This window comes from Pomacea canaliculata, linkage group LG8 (genome assembly GCF_003073045.1).
Source record: "Pomacea canaliculata isolate SZHN2017 linkage group LG8, ASM307304v1, whole genome shotgun sequence".
NCBI classification, from domain to species: Eukaryota; Metazoa; Mollusca; class Gastropoda; order Architaenioglossa; family Ampullariidae; genus Pomacea; species Pomacea canaliculata.
Genome location: NC_037597.1, coordinates 21,851,719 through 21,876,349, shown reverse-complemented (window position 1 = coordinate 21,876,349; position 24,631 = coordinate 21,851,719). Strand labels below are relative to the sequence as shown.

The 24,631-nt window shown below is 38.5% G+C and overlaps 1 protein-coding gene across 2 annotated transcripts in view; it reads left to right on the top strand.

Moving 5' to 3' along the window:
• LOC112569984 overlaps nt 1-21,749 on the top strand; it is a 34,194-nt gene extending 12,445 nt beyond the window's left edge. For both annotated transcript variants that reach the window (XM_025248114.1, XM_025248115.1), the window contains exons 12-21: nt 3,556-3,634; nt 3,952-4,001; nt 5,289-5,375; nt 5,685-5,788; nt 6,216-6,291; nt 6,457-6,545; nt 6,968-7,234; nt 8,518-8,823; nt 8,980-9,152; nt 9,679-21,749. In XM_025248114.1, coding sequence (XP_025103899.1) covers nt 3,556-3,634; nt 3,952-4,001; nt 5,289-5,375; nt 5,685-5,788; nt 6,216-6,291; nt 6,457-6,545; nt 6,968-7,234; nt 8,518-8,823; nt 8,980-9,152; nt 9,679-9,811 — 1,364 coding nt within the window. In that variant the 3' untranslated portion in view covers nt 9,812-21,749. The remainder of the gene's footprint in view (nt 1-3,555; nt 3,635-3,951; nt 4,002-5,288; nt 5,376-5,684; nt 5,789-6,215; nt 6,292-6,456; nt 6,546-6,967; nt 7,235-8,517; nt 8,824-8,979; nt 9,153-9,678) is intronic.
• The last annotated feature ends 2,882 nt before the right edge of the window (nt 21,750-24,631 follow it).

Here is a 24,631-nt window from a genome sequence, read left to right as displayed (position 1 = left end):
TATGGCTTTTAAATAAAACTTTAGAAAAAACCTAGACATGAATGCATCGAATGCCTTAACCATGTACCATGTCCAGAAATAAAAATACTTGTTGCGAAGAGTGAGCATCACACAGAAAACTTTTGCTCCAGTTTTCAGGGAAATGAAGCTTTTTAGTTGGGGCAGCTTTGGGATACAGCAAAAGCTGGAAGTAATAAAACTTTATTTTCAGTTAGTGTGCACAGTAAGTAAAAGTGCACAACGTTAAAAAGTGCACAAAGATTGCACAACGCAGGAGGAGTTACTGTGACATGAAGTTATACAAACACATTTACAACTTACAATAGTATCTATAAACACTAATACCAGGTTTATCAGAGTCAATTTTGTACAGCAGAAGAAATAAATTTTTAAAAAGTTTTGAAGCACTTTAATGTCAAAATTACGTCCATATTATACATATATATCAAAGTAATAAGAAAGACATGATCATTTAGTTATGCTCCAGATCAGTCCAAAATAATTTTTAAAATTTCCCATTTTTAAATGGCATGCAGTTAGAGGTGATCTCCAAAGCTGAAATAATCACTTTCTTCCTCAGTCGCTTCAGTCACCTAGCAACATGTACTTTATCTCAACTGTGAGACTCAGGAAATAAAATTATTTAACAATTACCTTGTAGCAAAGTATTAAGGAATGGTTAATCTAAGGCAATTTGCTAAAGAATAAAACAAAGGCTGACCACCCTACCCATCTGCCCTCATTTTTGTCCGATTTATCAGCAAATAAATGTAAGTTTTAAAAATTTTAGCTGGGTTTATCAGCAGTAGCCAAAATATCCAAAATATTGAAAAACAATATTTTACTATTTTTACAATACTACTACTGCAATTTGGAAAGGGAAAAAAAAGCAGACAGTATTTTTATTTAAAATCCCATGCCCATAGAAACATTTGAAACTTTTCCATGCAGTTTTTTCATCGTATCCAATTAATGAAAGTTATGTGCCTGAATAAGGCAAAGGGCTTATACTTAAAACTAAAGGTCATATTAACTCAAGAAAACAATTTAAGCTAATTCACTGGCGTGTAAAATGCACTCAAACGCCCTTCCCTTATTTTGTTTGTTTCTCTAAAACAGAAAACTAATTCTTTGATCTGTGAATTTCTACCTTTGAAAATTGTATTTATGTGTTTTATTTTATTTGCTAACAATGAATATTTCAAATTGTTTTCCCTTTCACAAAATCTACATAGCTTATTGTTTGTTACTGTCATATGTGAGAAGATTATTTTTGTGTCCAGTATTCTATCAAACCATCATAGCTTAGTATAATAATAAATAGCACATCTGTATAGCGACTTTTTCAAGGCTCAAGGCACTTTACATATAGGCATGCAAGCACATCATATTAATTTATACATATTATAATAATTGATATAATAATAATAATACGTCATATTAATGCATCAGTTATTTTTCTAACAGTGAATTTCTATGTAACTTTTCTAGATAACCATAGAATCTCATTTGGCACATTAATAAGATTCAAAGCTGACTAACAATATATGCTGATATAATTTGGCAATTTTATGAAAAGAATAAACTACCCACTATCTCATTAGTGTAAATATTTTTAACAGATTGTTTGCAACCAATTTAAGATGCAATATCCATATAAGTGTCAAATTTACTTATAAAAACTTTGTACGGGCAGAAGAATACCTTTTTTCATCTAATAGGAGTCTAATATATCTCTTTGCTTAAGCAGCTTCTGTGAAGAATATATTTATTATTTACTTCAGTATTACCCTTACAAGAAGATAGGGTCATTGATAATTTCTTCTTCCATTTCTCCACTATTGATATCTTAAACTAATACTTTTTTGCTTATTCTATCATATTTTCTATTCCATACAAACCAGCTTTAGTCTGAATTTTGTCAATTATATTGTCTGGAGGATTTATAGTAATAGTCATAGGTGTACTAATTTTTCTAAGCTTAATGATTTAAGAATAGTAACTCCTCCTAATTGTCTTTTTAGCCAGGTTTTAATGTAAGCTTTTAATTTCTACAAATGTACATTCATAGTTTTGTTTCCCCCATATTCTTTAATATCATTGATGAGCAATATACCAAGAATGTTAAATTTGGATTTAATTTTTAAATGGGACAAGTATTTTGCAGTTGAATGTATTTTTCTACCTAACAAAATATCATTTAAATTTTCTGTGTTTAAAATTAAACCTAAGTTAAAATTCTCTAGCATTTTTAATGACTTTTCAAGGATAATTTGTAACCTGCTAAAGTTAATTCCCTGTCATCTGCATACTGGACTATTTTACTTTCTGTATTATCAACTTTTACACCTTCTATATGTTTATTTTTCCTAATTATTATTTCCACACAATAGATGTTACGCATATTATCATCCTTTTAAGTCCACCAAGTTATAATCTTCAATATCTCGTTCCAAGTAAAGGTCAGAGTAGAACCTTTTCTAATTAAAAAAGAGCACGCTATGCGCTTGCATTCCATAACATTGCAAAGGTTAACCAGTGAGGTTTGGTAGTCATTGCGAGGTGCAGTCTGCAGTTGTGTTGAACTATTTGAGAGAGAGCATTTCAGCAGACACAGTGCTCACAAGTCTAGATGTTCGGAGCAAGTTTTTCTTGTCCCAAGGGTAACTGCAAAACAATACAGGGGAAAATATAGCCAGCAAGTAAATCAAGTAGTCCAGTGAGAAAATGTAAACATTTGTGGAGAACATTGCATAGACTTGGCTGTAGCAACGACAAGTGACACAGGCATTAAAACACTCAGAAACAAGAGCCAAGCAGCACAACAAAAGCACAACTAAACATGATACCAATCAATAAAAATCCACACATAAACATGACTCCAAAATCAATAAAGATCTACCAGCACAAGCAGAAAGAAAAGGATGAGGAATAAGATTGAGAGGTAACCCTTTGCTCCCTTAGGAGAAGGGACATTACTCCAACTCTTCCTGACTCCGAGGTCTCTGATAACACAAAAACCAAAATAAGGTGCTCAGAAGCTAAATGCATGAACCACATAGTCTGCAAGTGATAGCATTTCTGCAAAATTTGGTTAAGATGAGGTAGTGTGGATTTGCAGAGAGCACAGACATCTGCATATCACCACTCTGTGCTTTATTTATAAAATTAGCTTAATTGGATCTAAAAATCTACTTCCACATATAAACAGAATTTTTTTATTGATTATAGCAGGTACATTATGTTTTTTGTACAACATTTGGGATATTAAATGTTAAAAAGTATGTGAGATGTCTGTTTTTATAAGTTAGACTGGTTGAGATTAATGTTGAAAATGAATCGGGTTTTTTGCAATTTCTCATTGCCCACTTTTACAGTAAGTGTGAATTATTAATGATGCACAGACAAAGACTTCACTATTGATAAGTATTTCCTTTCCTTAAGATAGAAATAATAAAAAGGTTAAAGTATAAATGTTTGTTGTTTTTACAATTTTTTTTTAACTGGCATGTCTTTATAGCAAAAGTATGTCATTTAACTTCTTTGATAATATAGGAAGTTTTGTGGAAGCCACACCTGATACCATTCCAAAAGACGTAGATGAATCTCCACCTCCTGAAACAGACATCAAGCCGTATGTTGTCATTTTTTTCTTTTCGCTGTATCCTCACTCTGTCTTTTGCCTTCTTTTTCATTATTATTATCAAGTGGTTCAATTCACTCATGTGTTTTTAGTTTGGGGGTGGTGGGAAAACCATGTTTAGTAGATTTGCTTGATTTATTTGTACGTCCATCTGTCAATACATAATGGGTGGAGTGTCAATATCATATCATGTTCTTGTCACTCCTTCCTCATCTTCTGTTTTTTCCATTCTTTTTCTACCCTCTTATTGTTTTATCATAGTTTGCTTGAAGTAGTCTGACTTAACATGCAGTTTATTCTGTTTCCAGTCATGTCAATGTTGGTGTACAGTACCAGGCAGAAGTACCTTCTCTAATTGGTAAGGTGGTATGTTTAATTGCAGTTCTTGTACAGCATCCCAAAGAAAATGCATAAAAATTAAAGATAAAAAAATTAGGAAATCTGAATGAGTTTGCAGTCTTGTTTTATACTATAATTCTTCTGGAAAACTGTTTTTTTAACATTCATTTGTAGAACTAGAAAATTAATGTTGTGTTTTGTATTTTAAGTGTCTTTATCCTACTTGACCCAGTCAACATAGAACATAATCATAGCCAAGGATGCTACCAGCCCATAGAAGAATAACTCTGACCCTGTAATTCAGAGTGGCACCCTTGGTCCACTGGTCACCTGTAACTTGACATAGCTCCTTCCAGTGTGCGATGTAATCATCGGTCAAAAGTCTCTGAGAGTTCAAAGACCATGTCATTATAACAGTCTTCTACTTAGAGTTTGAAAACCATGCTATACAGCTTCTATAAAGACCAACAACACTCCCTAGCATGCATCATGCATTGGCGTTCATCATCCTGGCAGAGGCAGCACAAAATTTTTTGAACAAATTTTAGATTCTATCCACCACTGCCTCTATGAAGCTGCATACACTGTTGCACCTCCACAAATCCAGAAGAAATCTGGGTGAAGACTGGTCCTTGCTGGTTGTGTAATAGCATTGTTATCTAGTGATTCCATCAGAGAGGAACCATTAGTGCCATCTGATATTTAGACTGCTCCATATGTTGTAAAACCCTGGGTAAAAGTGGAGGGAAAGCACAAATGTTGATTCCCAGATAACCCATTGCTAGGCTGTCATCTCCCCAAGCCCAAGGGTCCGGTACAGGTGAGACAAAGGTCTAGAGCCAGTGAATGTCATGAACATCTCAGTTAGAAACAAGACATAAATCTTGTTGAAAATTGTCCTGTCTAGGGTCCCTTCTATCAGAAGGACTTTTGATCAGGAGAGCCCATCTTCCATGACCTGTGATAAACTGACAAGGTTATGTTGAGTGTATTGCAAAAGAAAAGAACGTCCCTTGTCAGGTGAAAAAGGTTGCAGGAATGAGTGCATCCATGATTGTGGCGCTTTCTCTAGTCAGTGTATATCCACAAAGAATGATCACCAGAGGAATCAAATCAAATCATTGTCATTAAATGGACATAAAATGTTACACATTTGCATTGATTTTGTTAATGTCCCACTTTGAATTTATTATTTTAAAAAATTAAATTAAGAACAATGAAAAAAGATGCAGCAGTATATTATACCTGTTCCTTAGCTTCCACTGTTTCATTCCATGTACGAGACTCTTTTGGTGGATTTTTACAGAGAACCGTAACTTAGCCTTTGTCACCGAGAGTAAGGAAGACTTAATGTGGGATCCAAGCATTCTCAACATCAATACTGAGGAAGATGGTAAAATCACTTTTGCAACGTTGGATAGCTTAGACACTCGTACATTTGTAAAGAATTGTCGAGTTGTATAGCAATAGGAAAATTTTAAAAAGTCAGAAATAGTAAGAGAATGTGCATTGAGGGATGTGTGAATGTGTATTCTACTGATTTATGATCCAGAAAAGTAGAATAATGTCATACTGTGAAATACATTCCCTTAAGCAATGAATATTTGTTGCATCATGATCTGCTCCATGGTGACATGTTCTTAGGTGTATTTGCTCTTGCGTGAATTATTTCTCATTGTGAAGTTTCTTGTTTTGCTTATAGTTCAAAGCTACCAGGACTTTGCCTGCTGTGCAGCAGTCAAAGGCAATGGGTCAAATGTTGAGTATGCTCTCCACCTCCTTTATCTGTCTCAGGGTGACATTCAGGTAGGTAAAGCTCCAGACGTAAATTGTTTTTGGTTTGGCAATAGGAGGAAGAGTGGAGTGAAGGGGATGATTGTTTTGTCCAGTGCTGAGATAAAGGATTTCAGTAGCATACAAAAGTAACTGTGCTGCAAAGATTAGTTAGAAGTAAGAGAATAAGGATATTTGAAGGCCTGTCTTTAGTTTCACGAGAAACTGTGTGTGTGCCCTGCAAGCTAGCATAACACAGGCTGTAGTTAAAAGCAACTGTCTGAAGAAAGTGTTTGTTGCTATATGCATGAAAACCTTCAGTGAGACATTTTTTTGCAGTGTTACTGGCAGCACATATGAGTTTTATGCGTAATTTGCTTGGGGTTAACAACAGCCAGATGACTTGTCTTAAAATCTTAGAAACTAATGAAGCTTTTTCAGAGGTTGATTTTAATTTCAGATGGCAATGCTTATGCTGATGAGCGACCCTCCTCTCTTGCCACCCAATCATGGACTGCTGTCTTACAAGTATCAGGGTAAGTGGGCAGCCTCTTGGCCTGAAGACAGCCCCACAGGAAGAGAGTGGATGTGAATGCTTATGTACGTTTGTGTCTATATATACCCACACAATCCATGCACAAGTCCAAGACCATGCTTACAAACTTTCCTAAACTTGTCTTTTTTTTGCATGTTCACTTCAGAGACTGAATCCTGGAAATCCAGTGAGATTGAAGCATTCCATCAGGCATTAAATGAGTTTGACAAGGATTTCTTCAATGTTGCTCGACGGGTAAGAGATTTCCCCAAGTTTAAAAGCCCTTGGGCTTAAAAAGATAATTACAAAGAAAATTGTTTGGTATTGATAGAGTCCAGAGAGAAGACTTCATATTTATTATATATCATGCAAGAAGTACAGCAGTTGTTGTGATTTGACAGTGTCCAGCAGTAGACTTCATGTGCATTAATTTTTCCTGTACTTTGCAGATAATGATGATGTGTCACACTTTATGTACACAGTTCCTTTTGTGTCTTTTCTATGACTATTGAGATGTCTGTGTGTATTAGTATGGTTTGTATACATATGTAGGTGTACAGTTTGTTTTTCTACTTGTATCAGCAAAGCATTATCAGGATACACTGCTATATAAAAACGCTTCATCAATTGTTATACATTGTTATGATTAATATTATCATCCCTTCGTTTCTAAACAGGTTGGCTCAAAGTCAGTTAAGGAGTGCATTCAGTTCTATTACCTGTGGAAGAAAGTGTGTCCAGATGATTACAAACGTCTGCGAGTTTCACGGCGCAAGAGGATTCAGAGTGGGCTTTACAATCTGAGGTCTCAACAGCCCAATAGCTTGGGAGCAGAGTCTGGCCACGAGCAGGTGCAGGATGCTGGTCTCACCAACCCCCATGATGAGTTTGAATACGAAGGCAGCGACTCAGATACTGAAGATCAAAATCACACCAGTGGCATGGTGAGAGTGCAAAGTCCAGCTGTAGTTCAATAAGACTTGAGTTATTTTTTGACATTGTGGTTTTTGTGCTTCAACAGAAAATTGTAAAAGGCTTCTATAAGTTTCTCACTTTTATCCTATAGTGTCGAATGATGGCCAGTGTCTGGCCAAATACCTGTGACCAAAGTCCCGAAAGTGTAATTTTGATCAGTCAAATATTTTCCAATTTTTCAATACTTTTCAGCAAAATATAGTAAAATCTTCAGGGCTTCTGCTTACGCAAAAAATTGCGTACAGTACGCATTAAAAGTTCAGAGGACCCCTTCAATTTTCGTCAATGGGGTCCCATTCAAATTTGGGCGAAGAACAGGAACCCCTTAAAAAATCTGAAGAAGGGGTCCCTGGGACCCCAAAGAATTTAGCCTTAGCAGAAGCCCTGATCTTTCTATGGGTATTTTTGTTTATACCTTGACCCAGCTACGTTTAAGCCTAAAGTGTGGGAAATAAGTTATGAGAACAATTTTGGCTAAGTAATTACAGGAAAACCTCATTATTAAGACCTTCCTATGGCAAATCTCTCTTAGATGTTAAGTGTATATAGACTATTGTTTGGGTGACTGGTTGCCCTTTATTAAAACTTTCTGCAGTCTGCCACATTCAACACTGTTGACCATTCTTTGCGCCTTCAAAGATTTTGCACCCTCTACAGAATTTCAGGATCCACACTAGCATGGTTGAACTCCAGTCTAACTGATAAGACCGGACCAGTCGACAAACTTCCCACCCTGCTCTCCTTTTTTGCTGGGTTCCCCAAGACTCAGTACTTGGCCCCATTCTGTTCATTTTGCTCACAAAACCACTTTCATCATGCATCCAGTCTCATTATGTTTCTCATCAATCTGATGCTGATAACATTCAGCTGTACTGCTCTACCCCACCAACTGAATCTCGCTCTGCTCTCAACACCACTGAAGAAAAAAATACACTTTTAAGAGGGCATCTTTCTCTACCATTGCTCTTACCTGGAGAGTTAGTTCCTCTATAAATCTTCATTTAGGGCAACAGTAGCAGAATAAGTAAGCAAATGAATTTGAATTTATGAATGTTTGAAGTCATATTTTATGAATGAAAGCAAACAGGTATATTTCCTTACTTAGACTTCCTTCTGTTGTGACTTAATTTTGGTTGATTTTAGTAAAGCTTAATAGGGAGGTTCTGCTGTTACTTTTATTCTTTCTGTAGATAGGCTTTGTCATTGTATTTCTTTAATACCATCAAAATTTGACACTGGCTTGCATGTTCAGGTGGCATCAGATGCCATGCTTCCAGATTTGGCAGCAGAAGCAGAACTGTCATCAGTTGCATCATCTCCGGCCGCTCCCTCTTCCCTCATGCACGGACAAGAAATGACAAATATCATGACTCACATGGCCTCCATTACCTCTACTTCCATGCCAAACACCCCACCTATGGTGCTGCCTCACACTACGTCCTCAGTCATGGTGTCTATGGCACCAGTATTGCCACCTTTGATCCCATCTACACCACCTCCGGTGCCCGCACCTCCACCACCACCAGCTTTTGTGTGTGATTATCAAGGCTGTGGTGCTGTGAGTAATGATTTTTTTTTTTTCATAGATGTATCATTTTTAAAGCTTTGACAAAATTTCCAGTTCCTTTATTCCTTTATTGCTCTTCAAACATTTATTTTGAGAATGTGGGTAACTTCTAAAGCACCTATTATTATTTGCTGGAAACCATTACAGACGTTAAATTCCAAGCAAAGCCTGATGCGACATATGCGGCGACATCTAAAGGATACAGAAGAGAGTAGTCTTCCCCGACCACCCCGACCAAAGCCGCGACCTTCTACTCCCAGCAAATCTCCCATCTATGACCAGCATGGGGAGGAGATCTTTCCATGCAAGCTGTGTGACAGGTCAGTCTGCTACAAGAGGAGTATGTGTATAACCATTATCAACACATGTAACTTGTCACAGGCAGATCCCATTTCAAAATTCATATATATTGTTCAAAACATAAAAGCACGCTTTGTTTCAAGTATCTTCAAACCATTTTCAGAGCTGTAATCTGGGCTGAAAGTTTGTTGAAAATTAGCAAGCTAAAGGTGTTATAGAATTTTGATAAAGGCTGTCTCAAGTTTTATTAGTTGAGTTGCATTTGTTTCTTTTCTTTAATACAGGTAAGCTAGAGGGGGAAGCTTTGATAACAAACTATAGTCACATATGCTCCTGTGAAAACCACATGGCAAAATTTCTCCTAGGTGTTGACCATATTTTCTTGTCATTCAGTTATGTTGGTTTGCATTCCATTTATTTTATTCCTTTATTTCCAGTACACAGTAGCATAAAAACAACAGTGCTTTGGTGGAAAACACCTTGTTGTCTGCTTGTTAGCAATAGACTATTATTAAAAATCAGCTTTTTTCTCACTCTTCATCGCAGAGTTTTCACTAAAGTCAAGTCGCGCAGTGCCCACATGAAGAGTCACAAGATGGCAGAGGCAGAAAAGAAACTTCCTACTGCCAGCATTGGATTTATTAACCCAACACCACCAAGCCCAGTGGAGGACAGCTAAATTGTGTTCATCACTTGGTGCTTGGTTGTCTGGCATTGCTGTTGAAGTCCCTATTGTTTTGTGCAGCTGTGGTTTGTTACCTGAATTTTTTTTTTTTTTTAAAGAAAAGACAAATACTTTGGAGTGCAGCTTATTTAGATAAAAGCAGGTCTTCTTTACCATTTATGTCTGTGTCAGCAGATGTTCTTGACATGTTCTTCAAAATGCCTTTGATCTCGGATCTCACGAAATCGTAGAAATTTCCTCTTTTTTTTAAAAAAAAAAAAGAAAAGAAAAAACGCCCACTTCATTGACATGTGAAACCACTTCAGGAATGTGCTCGGCTGAGCTGTGAAAGTGTGATTTTACTGTGCTTTTATTTCACTTTTGTTTGAAGTAAACTGCATTTTAGAGGGATGCCTGTGACTGTAGGTTGAGCATTTCAGGATATTGACAGAAACTTACTATGCACCAAAGATGGGTGCTATTTTGACATTCAAGTTTGTTTGCACTTACATACGTGAGTGGATGATTGCATGCATATTTTAGTGAGAGAAGGCAAGCTATGTTCATGCATGTTGGGGTGGGTACGGTGTTGTGTATGTGCATACTCATGCATCTAAATTCGCCTGTGCTAGATGAGGCTACATGAGCAGGCGCCTGCTCACGTTATGTCAGAAAGAAGTATTGGCAGCAGTATTGTGCTTGAGGTTTGCTTGTTCCTGGTCCATGTGCTTAAATACAGAGAACATTGTTAAGAGAATTTTAAGAGGAGAAAGAAGAAGTGGGTGGGTGGGAGGGAAAAAGGTGCAGGTGAGTTGTCTTTGCCTCTTCAGTGTGCCGTCAGGGTTTTTGTTTGCGTGCACATGTGGCATATTTGTGAAAAGGGAGGTAGGGGAGATATTACTGTTTTGAGTTACCAGCATTGTTATTTTGTGGAAACGAAGTTAATGCTGATGTCAAGTTTTGTATTGCAATTTTGGTACCTTGCTCTTGTCAGAGTAAGTCGACAGCAGCTGTTTGTGGTGGTGTCTGTGCTGAGAAGCGCAACATTGCAGTCAACAATGGAGTTTTTACGGTGCTATTTGGCTAGATATACTTTACTGTGGCTGAGTCTAGAGCCAGAAGTGTGAATTGTACGTCTTGTAGTCATGCACATGCATTCACAGATGTGTGAGTGTGCATGTGCGATTAATTCAATGTCTGACAGAAAGAATGAAATTTGGAGTCAGCAGTGTCAAAGACAGGCTTTTACCTAACACTCACTGATATGGTAAGAGTTTCACCTGCAAAATTATAAATGTGTGCACATAAAAATTGTCATCACATATGTGATTTGAAGGAGGGTCCAGATTAGTTCTTGAGCAGTGAGGTGATACTAACAATTTGATAAACAGTGACTGTAAGCCTAGGGACAGTTGTATAGGTTTAGTGTTCATTGCATTTTTTTTCCTGTAATATTTAATATTTTTGAGATTGAAATGTTTTGCTTTAGTAGAACACTGCCTGTGTCCCTGTGCTGTGACTGTCACTTTAATGCTTTAGAAAGGAGACATTACACAAACTGCAACACATTCAGCATTTGGCAGTAACTCACATTTTTCAGTGGTAAAGTTCAGGAAGAGCTTCATCCCATCTTCCTAGTTAATTTCACAAAATGTGGACATGTTCCCACAATTTAGATATGCAAGTCTGCATATTTTCTTTCCTGCAAGACTTGTATAAATGGAGAATGTTGGAGTGGGGGTAATGATGTTTGCCACAAGAAATTGCTCTGTTGGAGCCATTGTTCAGCAGTAGAAAGGTGGTTAGCAGCAAAGAGGCTGGAGTACATTGCGTGATATAAAGAGATACTATGCCAGTGTAGGGAGAATGCTAGACATGCCCTCTTCTTTATTGTGAGTGAAGGGTCATGTTGCATGTTTCAGGCTCAAATACCTCTGCTGCATGTAATGTAAACTGATGCAACATTGCAGTTTAAGCCTGCAAGGTTTTATATTTTGAGTGTTTATAAATGGTTGAACTGGCAAGAAGCAGTGCATTCTGAGCATTTTAAATATAACCGACAACTGTTTAGTCAAAAATTAATATGGGAAAGGGTTTGCAGAGATAACGTGTAATTGTCCCTTTGCTGACCTAAGAGCAGATGATGATGAGTGCTTGTGTGTCTCGATCTAAGTAAGCAAATCTCAACATTTTTTTTTTCTTTTTAAGTTTGACATGCTTCATTTGTTTTAATCATCCGAAGTACTGCAATTCATAGGTAGTTCTTACCTGGGTATTTGTACAGATGTTTGTATATACAAACTATTTCAACAGTCTGCATGATCTCAGATTTTAAAACGTGTATTGAGATATAAGTTCATTGATTTTACTTCATAGTAGGTCCACCACACATTCTGAAATTAAGAGGACAACAAGGCCTTAGCCATTTCTGAATTAACCTTGTGGTTCTAAAAATACTCCCTAAAGCTTTAAAGATGAAAGAAGGGCAGTGGTGCCTTTCACTTGCAGGCATGCTGGAGCTGGGAGTCTAAAACATGGATTGTGATTGGTGATCTTAATGGACTGGTTGGTGGCAGCCATCATGTGGGTACAGGGAGGTCAGATTATTGGTCAATGTGCAGCTGCTTTTGGTTTGCTAAATAGAATGCAATTTTCGTGAAGTACAGCTCCACAAGGCAGCTGCTGCTTTCTGCAGCTTCTAGAGGCAGCATTCATCTGCACGGTGATGTTGTTTTCTCCCTCCCAAGATCCCTTCACTTGCCAGAGACAAGAAAGTCTTTAATATTGCAATCATACCAAAGTGAAGACCACAGACCTACTTGCTAATTAGGAATAATAATTGTTGGACTTTTTGCATGTTTTAAGATAGGGTTGATTGTTTCTTTTATACGCCTTTTACACCTCTCAATTTAATCTTAGTCACCAGCACACCTCCATAAATCCACCCCTTTTGACATGTCAGTGTAAATTGTGTTTTTAAATTTAAATTTTATTTTTACAGCTATATGCTATGCTGATTGTAGGAGAAAAGAATAGGTAAGCAGGTTCTTGATTGTAAGGTATGAAAGACTTGTGGCTACTGCTATTTGATCCTGTGAGGTCTTCATTGGTTGTTAAAATGGCATCATCATGCCAGTAAGTGCACAAAGCTAGTGCAGCAGATATTTTTTAGAGAGCAAAAGTTCTCCCCTCCAACCCTCCATTCATTTTGAAATTACCTCGACGATAACATTTTCAAGCTCCATGAAATACATAAACCATGAGTTTTAAAAAAGAAATATTTATTGCAATGAGAAAATCATTATTTCATGATAGTCACATAAAACATCAATCATAACAGGTAGATTTACCAAGAAGGTTTAGTCTGGGTCTAAGTGCAAAAAAAGTTCCCTTAGCGAGGGAAATAACAAATAGACTCAAATACATTGGCAAGATGTAAGATGATGTGCTGATCTGTTTTTTTAACTGTCCATAAGAATTATGTTTCTAACCTCACATTGTGTACTTCCAAACAAACAGCAAATCATGACAAAGGTACATGGGTAAGGTAACACATTACCATGCAAATATGAGTCTGCCTGGCCATATTTCATGCCAGCATCGTCATTTTAGCCAGTTTTGTGGTAGTTTTGTGGCAAAGTGGTTATGCTTCAGAAAAGCTCTACATCTGCATGTTGAAGACTAGATAAGTCTTTGCAGCATTAAGTGAAAGTCTTCGCCATTTGCACTATCATGTCACCATTATTTTTCTCTTTATTGAAAATTTTCCTGCCATGCTAGATCATGTATATCCTTTTTTTCTGCCTATGGTGCTTAAACACAAATAGGAGGAGAGTTGTAAAACAATAAGCTGTTTATTTCTCCTACTGACAGCCTCCATAGCTTTGTCTTTCTCATCCACTTGTGTGCACACGTTAGCCTGCACGTGCAACTGGAGATGCTATTCCATGATGCTAGGCAGCTATACAAGGACAATGATGTGTGAGGAAGTGATACAGAAATGCAACATTGGTGCATCCCTCAACAGAAGTCTGCGTATCTGTTAACTATGTTAATTAACCTCACTAGTACAAAACCCTCCCACCCCCTGCCCCCCACTTACACAAGTTTTGCATTGCATTCTTCCACTTCTTTATTTTCTTTGATAAGCACAAACATGAAGGTTCTTTGTTCATAGGAAGAACACTTTGATGCAGTAACTTGTACACACTGCCTTTCTTTTCCTGTCACCTCCACAGTATCATTCAAAGCCATTGTGCAAACCAGTTTGAATTAGGGAAAGGGTTCCGTCGGCCTAGGCTATTCATTGAGGCGCAGAAAGACTCAAAACTTCAGCAGTAGTACTGACTTCACTGGAGCACCGGAACTGATTAAGCACTGGAACAGAGAGAGCTGTTTTTTCAGCTGCTTTTTTTTCCACATGATCATTCAATACTTTTTTTTTTTTCCTGTTTTGTTGCATTCGTTTATGTATAAAGTGCCACCATTGCTGATACTTTGTAGTCAGCAGATTAAAGCATTCCTGCTGTCTAATTATTTATGGTTCTTTGACTGTAACTTTTTTTTTTTTTTTTGCATGATTCTGCTTTTTTTTTTCAGTACAAAGAAGCTAGTGGATGCCCCACCCTCTTATTATGACAAAAAGCACAAGTGGATGCTAAGATATGTATAGCACGTTGTCCTTCTGGGGATGAGGAAAATAACAGCAAAGAGCATGTCGATGTATTATCTTCTCCACTTAAGTACCCTCCCCCACCAGCTATTGCAGCACTTAACACAAAACACCCCTTGTCTCCATCTCAGAGGGAGGGGTGGTCTGCGTTGTTGTGTAAGAAGTCATTCCATGCACGTTCATGGGTGCGTGCATCTGCTTGTAGCAGACATCAGATAACTGAGTGATTCTCTCACAAAAATAAATTTGATAAAGATATTTTCAACTTTGCACTAAACTGCAGCTTAAAGCTCTCTAGAACTGTATTGTCAGAATATTCCTGCATTGTGCAGATTTTTATTCTTTGTTGCCTGATCATATTTATTATCAGCCATTTGATATCAAAAAGATATTTTTGGCAGCCATTTAACCCATTGTAGCTCAGTACTTTTTTGGAGGGTCAGCTTACGAGAAAGTGCATTGTGGCAATTTTTCCTTCAGCTCCCTTCTCTTCAGTTTCTTTAAGATTATCTTGCGATTGAAACTGTTATTCTCACAGATTCGGGGAATTGGTATCTTGCTTGGAGCTAAATTCAGATGTTTGAAAATAAGTTCTTATTTGGGTTAACCTTTGCGCTTTATCATTATCAATCATATAAATTATGCCTAATGTCATGTCAGTGCATATTTTGTGTAGAAGGGTCGGTGGCTGTCACTTATCATGGAAAGGGGAAGGGAAATGTGCTCACGTTTCAATCATTTTCAAATTTTAAATGATGATTAGGCCACTTAACATAGATTTCCAGGTCATTCTTGAGACCAGAATCCAGCTGCAGTTGCTGTGTGTACTTGCTGTAAACAATGTCGTGATGGTCTACATACTCCATGTATCAGCATCACTGTGGTGAAATTTACACTACTGGAGTTAAAGCAATACTACAAAAACCAAGAACATTGTGGAGCACTTTTTCTCCTAGCAGCAGGGGCCTTTTCTTGACATAATAGGAAGCTTGATGGCAGTGTTTGGTTGTTGATTCTCACACAGAATGTGCTTGCCAGTCTTTTCATATTATTTTGGTTTTTTTTTAAAAAAATACCTTTGCTGCATGAAGGAATTTTTAGAATGCAGCCTTTCTAATTTATGCTCGCTCATAGTCCATAATAGTACAGAATTTTTTTCTCATCATCTGCTGTGTGTTGCTTCGTTTAACAGCTGGGCTGCTCTGTTGCAAGTACTTTGTAGTGGTGATGGTGGTCAGAAGATAAGGAAAATTGAATAATCCTTGGTCCCCTTTAGCGTATCAGTGCTGATTGTCACAACATATTCATTGCGTGAAAGAAAAAGATGGAAAAAGATAACATTTTTCTCAAAATGAAGAGCTATAAGCAGTAGAAAGTCTTTAAACCATGATCAAAAATCATGCTGTCAACCAGAAAAAAAATTTGCAGTAAGGTTATTGCCACCCATATTTTCTTGACTTGTACAGCAGACAAGTTTGTAAAGTGCGTCAGATAATTACTTCCACTTGATGTGTTTTTGTGTGTGTGTGTGCTCATGTGTGTGTGGCAACATCTTTGTTGTCTGGGTAAATTATGTGACGTGTGGAGGAGCACATTCTTAACCATGATCACACTGAGTTTGTTGACATCAGCAAAGTAGTGGTGGCTTTGCTGCGTGTGCGCGTGCCTTTTGTCGGGATGGTGTAGATAGGTACTGGCCCTGCAAGAGAAACATGGCGTAGAGGGTCTGTCTCGCATAATCATGCTCCGCTCAGCACCAGCAGTGCCCAGGAAGAGTGTAGGTCTGTGGTCCTGTGTTTGAACTGTGAATGTACAGTCATTATGTACAGTGTTGTTTCCAGTGCCATCCGCTCTTCCCGTCTTGCATGCTGTTTCCTCTTTCATACCTTTTCCTTCCTTCTCTACCTCTGTCCCCTATTTTCCATGGCCAATTAAGTCCCTCCCTTGCTCTCGGACGATTGAGCAAGATAGTAATATCAACAATACGTGCAAGCAGCATGCAGAGGGGAGCTGTGGGTCACTTTGTGGTAACTGGCCGAGCGTGCGGCAGGTGACCGCCATTGTTTTTTTGGTGCTGTTTAGTCCTCACAGCACCTCACTGCATGCAGCAGCAGGTATTGTGGAATGTGCAATGCAACCAGTACCTTGTACAAAGTAGCGCCCACATCAGAAAGTGTATTTTAAATGATGCCAAGCTCACAAATGATTCCTGTTGGGTTACAAAGCAAAATTGTGTGTGTGTAAAATAGCATGTTTTACTGTCGTTACCATTTTGGGAATCAGTGGTTTGTATGGTTTGTGGTCATGAAGTGGTACCTGCCTGCCAATGTTACAGTGGGGAAGGGGGTACATTTGTCTTCTTCCTGTTCTACTTATTACTTTCACTTAGTACTGTTGTAGTGTGCTGTAGGTTTGCCTAGAAATGTCATAATTAGAACAACTTTTTAAGTGCACAGTTTGTATAGATTTTTTAAAACTTTAAAAGTAATATATATATACACATATAAATATATATCAACTGACAGATAAGAGGATTTTTATGGCTGTTAAAATAATGTTGACATTGTATTTTGATCGTGTCCTACTGCCTCAACTCTAGTCATGTAAGCTAGAGAGAAGTTTTTTAGTTAATGAAATGGAAAGTCTGGATGTATGCCTTTAAAATGTCTTAATAGTGTGCTTTTAAGATGTCTCTTTGAGAAAAAAAAAGTCTCGTCTCTTCCTCCCCCATTCCCTGCCACTTTTGTATTTCTTTCTTCCTTTTATCCAACTTAATCTTGTTCTGCATAGACATGTCCAAAGTCATTGTGTTATTAAATGTTGAGAAATTTGTTGATGGTACTTGTGGTTTAGATGCTAAAAAAAAACAACGGAAGTTAATGTCTTTTTGTACCACCACAGTGATTGCATTTTATTTGCTTTTCCTACTGGTCAGGATATTTTTGTTCCTCTCATCACTCTTTTCCTTTTCTTCCGCTTTCTTTCCCATTGTTCTTGTGAGTTGTTTCTACCTGTCTCGTGCAGTTGCAGAGGTGTTAACAATTTCAGCATAAAGGTATTTTGTCTTTCTCCCATCTTCCATGCCTTGCACTATAGGGAAGAGGGTGGGGTTAGGAGAGGGAGAGAATCCTAATCAGGTTGAAGAATATGAAACTGACACTGCTAGATTGTGATACTTTACTAATGTTATATATCATAGTTTGTTTGTTTTTGTTTTTTTTTTTTGAAAAAATCAAGCATATCTTAATATGGCGCCACCAACAGAGATAGAGGTTTATATTGAAAGCATGTTGCAGATACCACAGTCCCTTCCTTTGGGGAGCTCTGAGTAGATGGGACAGTCCAGAAGACCGGTTTGTCTTAGAGTGTGGGTCTTTAAAAGCTTTAGGCATCCTATTTACAGCAAGAAATTAAGAAAATTTAGTGTCAGAAGACAGGGATCTAGACTTTATTTTTGCTTTTAAAACATGCAGGCATCAAACAGAGATTAGGATCAAGCGCACTTCTGTGGCTTCTCATGGGTGAATTGGGAAACATTTTGATAAGATCTTACCAAATAATGTCTGAAAGTAAATAAGCATATTCTTCATAGAGGTTGAGGAAGGATATGCTTCATGATAAATATGCTGTCATCTGTATCTTGCCTGCTGGCACTTGGCTCAAAATTCCTGTAAGGCGTGAGTGGTGTAAAAGTTTTGAGCTGATGCAGGAAAAGAATCCCTGCTTGAAAAGGCATGAGCTTGTAAAAGATTTTGCTGGTGTGGTGCTGTGGTAGTCCTGGGATCCACAAACCAAAATTAATATTTTTTTAAACATGCTGAGCCCATATTTTCTACATTTTTATTTACAGTATTACATAAACGTATACTGTGACCAAAGCAATGTAAGAAAAACTAATTTTTAAGGGTTGGGGGGAAGAAGGCTTTTGCTTGTATAAATCCATTATCAAGTTTGTGAATTTTTTTTTTAGTGGATGTACTTCATGCTTTAACATGCTAATGCATGGTGTTCATCAAACTGTAGAAATTTCTTTGTTCTAGGCTTTGTTCTTTTCAACATCTTTCAGGAGCAGCATTTAGTAATCATGAAATTTTTATACCTTGCTTTAGTGTGACGTTGCACCAAAATATTGGTAGCTCATTTACTATTTACTTCCTGCCTCCTAATTTATAAACTGTTTTTTCTTCAACTTTATTAAGTGGCATGACCATTGTCCTTGGCCCATAAAAGTGTCGTTCCATCAGCTGACCACCAGTTTTTGTTCTACAGCTGCTTTTTACAATCAATTACTTTGCTGTCATGTCACTCGGTCACGGTTTGACTTTGGCACACCATTGTTTAGGTCTTTTCTGCTGTGTCTTGGAAAGATTTGCCTCTAATATTTTCACATTTTGGTGGAATGTGAAGTGACCCTGGTTGGTCTCCTTTTGTCTCATCTGTAATTGTCTGCTGTGGTAGGTTTACCCTTCTGCAGTTCTTTTGCCAAGAGAATTCGGCATGCTGAAGCTGCACTTCTTCTGTGGATCATCCTGCTAATAGGTTGAAGTTGGATATTGTCTTTTGGTGAGACTTACTAAACGATAACATGAAACCTTCTCTCCTTCCTGCTATCTCAGCTGTGCCAGCCATGCTATGAAAACTGGTGGTCAACTGATAGCATGGCCTGTTTTATAGGCCAGTGGGGGTAATTTATGGTCAATAACTAGCACTTCTGCTGTGAGAGGGAGTTGTGCAGGTGAAGATGTAAGAGGTAGTGAAACTCCTGTGGTCATGTCATCTAATAAGTCTTTAAGAAAAACATTAAAATCTTATATAAAATCACAAGGTTTTTGGTGTAGGAAGTTAGAAGTAATGGGAAACCTGACAAGAGAACAAAACTGGATTCATCATTTAAAAGGTTCAAATCAAATCAAATTTTCGAAGAAGCATCACAGAAGTTGCATCATAGATTGAGTTTTTTGTGGAAATGTTGATAATTGTCTAAGTGACTCATGAGAAGGTATAAAAAGAGATGTTCATTCACCTGTGAACTCTACCTTTAGCATCCCTTGAATTCACTCCTGACTACCACTGCAAGTTAAGTATTCATTTTTTGGGGGAGGTAGGGGTGTTTCAAAAGTGCATTGTAGAATGCATCATAGGTTCTTTTTTTACTTATGATCACTTCTTAATGTATAAGTACTTTTTTGATCAAGAGTTGGGAGAAGGTTTGCAAGTTTAAGTGAGAACAAACAGGAGCAGGATAGCGAGATGTGCAAATTGCTATACACAGCGTTTCCAACACAGTTCACAAGATACAGGATAAAAAAAAATTCCAAGATTCTCTGGAGGATTATTCTAAATCCTCTCGGAGAAGAGAAAAGAGTAGTATTTTATAAGGTTTTTAAAGAAAGGATGATCAATCTAAATGTATACTTTTATATTGCATGATGTTTGGAGCTGTAATATGTGCTAAAGGAAGTTCTGTGCCACTGCCTTATGTTCTAGAATCTCACTTCCTCTCTTTTTCTCCATATCTGTCCTTGTGTGAGTGTGCAATGTAGTTGTTTTAGTCAGGTCTTCTATGCGAACCATGTACATAGCAGCAGACACACTTTTGTCTCACGCTGAAACCATTTTGCAACTACAGTAATGGTGCTCCTTTTCCTCGCTCCCAGCCACAGGCTCATTTCCTGCAGGGAGAAAAAAAAACAGCTGACAACATAATGCTCTGATTGTTTGTGATGTGTAGCCTTAAAACAGATGCTGCGGGTCATTATGCTTCAACACTGATTTCCCCCCTCCCCCTGCGTTATTACATTTTTAAAATCCTTGTACCTCCCCTGGAGCATTCTGTTTGAAAAAGCCTTTGTGTGTGTGGGGAGGGTTGTTTGGGGTTTTTTTTTAATTACTGGCCCTCTTGAAGGTGACTGCCTGATTGACTGCTTGTTTTTGTCAGAAAATCCCTCCCTCTAGGTTTTTATTTTTAAACTTGTTTGTCGGGCTTCTGTTTGCCTGTCATACAAAACACCCGTCAGCTTGTATTTAGTCTTCTTCACTACCCTTTCGCTCACACCTAACAATAGTTTCTCTCTTTCCATGTGAGTGCATGAGCGCACGCGGGTATCTGTATGTGTGTGTGTTGGGGTAGTAGTCCCTTCAACACTTAGTTTCCCTCAGGAGTCGCGTACATGGAGAACATTTCGCCATGATGAATTATTGCTCAGAACGCTGTCCATATGTTTGCATGCCGTACTGTACGGTGGTACGTTGTGTCACTGATGCAGCAACTTGTTTGTGGGGATGGGGAGAGGGAGGGAGGGAGGTTTTGAGTGTAATGAAGTGGAGGTCATGTGCAAACATGACGGGTCTTGTATGTTGTCATCTTCGCAAGAGAAATATCAACCAAAACCATTAAGTATTTTTTTTTTTTTGTTTTGTTGATGCACGTTTAAGGTTACTCGTGTTCAGTAATTTGTAAATAGACTGTAAGCACTGACAACAGACACTACAAGGCACATACAAGCCGCGCTAGCTAACTGGTCGTTGGAGAAAGGACGCTGGTAGGGAGGGTTCTCAAGGAGCGGTGGCTGCAAAGGGTGATGTTCCTGTAACTTTTTTTAAAAGAGGCAGCAATGTGTACTCGTCGTGTACATCAGTAATTCATTAAAAGAACAAAATAAGATCATAATAATATTACACCACATTTTTCAGGTGCTCATTTCATAACATTTTCCGTGGGTCTTTTTTTTTTTTTTTTAATTATTTTTGTAATTTGTGGGTTTCCCCCTCAAGCTTCAGTTGTTCATAGTCTTGACCTCTTCTGACCCCTGTTCATCCTCTCGCGTTCTTTGCGCCTTTCTCACGATTGTTCATATCACCTGCATTGTGTTTGGATATTGTGTGACTGTGATGTTGTGGTTTCAGTGGACGGTGTGATAACCCTTGACATCTGCGCACCTCTTCAACATCTCTTGTTCTTAAGGTTGGAACGTTGCGTCTTGGCCATTTCATATCTCTAAAACATTTTTACCATAATAACATCATTTTTTATTCAGGAAACATTGTATTGTGATTTCTAGTGATTATTTTCCGTTCGCTACTTTTTAAAAGCAACGCAAGATACCATACTTTTTGTACATTTTAAGAGCAGTCGTGTAGAAAGATGCTACTATGGTATGTTGTGGAGTCGTGACTTTTTTCCTAAAAAAAAAAAAAAAAATAAACTGATGCACGTTGGAACTTTGATAATGTATGTCTATTGTACTGCTCTTCTGTGTGATTAAAGCTTTAAGAATGCTTGGGAAATCTCACCGTGGTTACCCTCTTGTCTTACAAGGAAGATACAAATTAACAGCTTTTGCGATTAGCTGCGGTTACGAAAAGTTTTAAGATTGTCAATGGAAAAGAAACACAGGTACGTGTGTGCGTGCATGCATTCGTATTTAACATACAAACTTTATTTATTATAACAATGATCTTTATTATAATGTTGACACTGTACAGATGGTCGAATGGCACGCATGTCAACTCTAAGGATGCGCAGACTTGTGTGGAAACGTGTACAGCTCAGAACAGCTATAAGACTGACAGCAGCAGTGATGTCGGAAGATGTGTCGGAACAACCTCCCGTGGCAATTTTACCTGTGTTGTCGCCATGTACGAAGCAACTCCTGGGGTAGAGGATGCTCTGATCGTCGCGACTCCAGCTGCCAAAGATTTCATGACGGACAGCGTCAGCTGACGACTCGAGTTGGCGGCGACTGTTGGACTGGAATTCCGACATCTGCTTAGCTTATCATCCGTTGGCGCTGTACACTCTGGCACCTGTGGAAGTTTGTCAGCTCACCAGCATCCAGTGCATTGCCTTCACTTGAAATCTGGTCTGTGTGGTATACATGCAGTGCGTTCACTTTGGTGTGGCTTCGCAGCCTAAACCTACATTTCCTCCCTGACGGGGATATGGGTATGGATATGGGTAGGGGGCTCCTTAGTGTAGGGCGGTCTTTTTGTCATCGCCACGTGCATGCAAGAGCCTGTGTGACGGTTTGGCAGGCTCACGAGTGACGGTCACATCGACAACGTTTGAAAAAAGTCTCCGAATCTTTTGAAGTGAACACATACCGTCTGATGCATGATATGTTTGACAATGTATATCCTGATATAACGTGGATATAACTTCATGTAAAATCGTTGCCACGCATATTCGTCGACATGTTCTGGTTAAGAAGACGGAAAAGGCGAGTGCTTCGTAGCTCGCGGCGACGCTGTCGAGGAAAGGGAAAAAAAAAAAAAAAGAGAGAGAGAGACCGCCGCTAGTGCGGGTGGGAATTGGGGTGGGGGAAGCGATGCACTTTCAGCAAGTCACGATTATAAACTTTTAACGATTTTTTCCTTCATCTTGACGACGCCAGGCTGCGAATCTTTAGCTTTGCCCTTTGGCGTGAAGCATAATATGGACAACATCACCATCTCCAGCTGCTGTTCCCGAGAAGAAACAGAACGGGTGGTCGATAAATTGTTACTGCTTTTTCTTCCCCGTGCAGGCACGTGCGAGCAGGTAATTAATTGTTGGCGTAGAGTATTTTTAATGTTTCTTCATTCTGTTGGATGAATGACGGGTGTAGTGAACGGATGTTAGTGGATGTGTCATTGGGTGGGGCGTGAGCTTGCACGGGAGTAACTGTAAGTACATGTGTGTGCGAGTACCCTGGGTGACTCCGTCAGGTTGGTTATGAATATCGGTACCCGGGGTACACAGATACAGTATTGAATGTTTGCTAGGCGGGGGTGGAGGTGGACTGGGTCTGCATGGAAACCTTATTAACATGTAGACTGACAAACGAAACTTGGCTGTAGGTCGATAACCGCTGGAATGAAAAGGAATTTATCCAACAAACAATGTTTGTGTGTAAATCTGTGTGTGTGTGTGTTTGCGAGCGCGTGCTTGCTTCAGTGTGTCTTTGTAGGGGCGCGTGCGTACCACGAACGTAGGGACTCAATATTCCTTCACTCAGTCTGTCGGTCACCGATGTGTGCAGGATTTACAATTTCTAAACACAGAACCTTTAAAAAGTAAAAATGATCGCTGGAAACAAACAAAAAAAAAAGGTTGAATATTAGTTTAACAAAGCAGAAACATTATAATAACGACCAGTGAACTCTCGTCAGATTTGAAATAAAGACAGATAAGTCAGAGTGGCAGCAGGAAATGTCAAAGAAGCAAGAAATCCTAAGTTTTCTTATGGATTGCTATGATAAAATTTTAAAAATCACCTGCGATACAGGTAAAAACACTAAAGATGACTCGTTATTGAATTTTTATCTGATTACATATCTGACATATGCATAAATCAAAGGGGGATAGACTTTGAAATCTGTTTCTTCAGCTCGCCGAGCCTCTCTGATAATGTAGAGTTGATGTACATGTATTTACTGCTCCAGGTAGAATGAAGCAAGGGAGTGAATCGTATCAACGTCTTTGGCAAGACAGTACAGCACGAGTTGTCTCCAGCCAGCTATACTAATTACTTTTGGCCGATTTTAAGAAAGGAAAGAAGCAACAAGTAAGGACGAATAATCAGAGAACATCAAAACTAAAGCATTGTAAGTAAAAATTTTCCGTAACTTTTTTATAACCCAAACACACTGTTCTTGTTTCTCCATCTTACCAAAGATCTGTCAACACTCCGGTTCAGGTTATCTTCTACAGGTAAAAAATAAAAAGTGTATACAGCTGGTGACATCAATGCAGGTATGCCGTGGGGCTTCTGCCTTCATCCCGTTGACAGTTTCCTGTAATTTTTGTTACTATCTGTATACTAGAAATTATTAACTATATTATCCCGCTATGTCTACAAGTACTTGCGGGTGGTGTCACGAATATACAGGTCTGCCGGCTCGGGGTGTCACAGAATGGTCGCTCTCCCTAGTGGGAAGTGTCGGGTGGTTACTATGCCCGAACAGGTTACCAATTTGAGGCTCACCCCGGCCTAGGATGGAAACCTCATCCACCTCAATTTATCAAGGAACTTTAAAAAAATAAACCGCAGAAAGAGAGAATCCGCTCCCTAAACTCCAATCTCTTGACAAGATGAGCCACTTACAGTTCACTGCTCCAAGGTGTATGTCGGCTTCGTATACTGGCAGGCTCGTCATTTCAGGAGGTTGCCGACCACAACGTC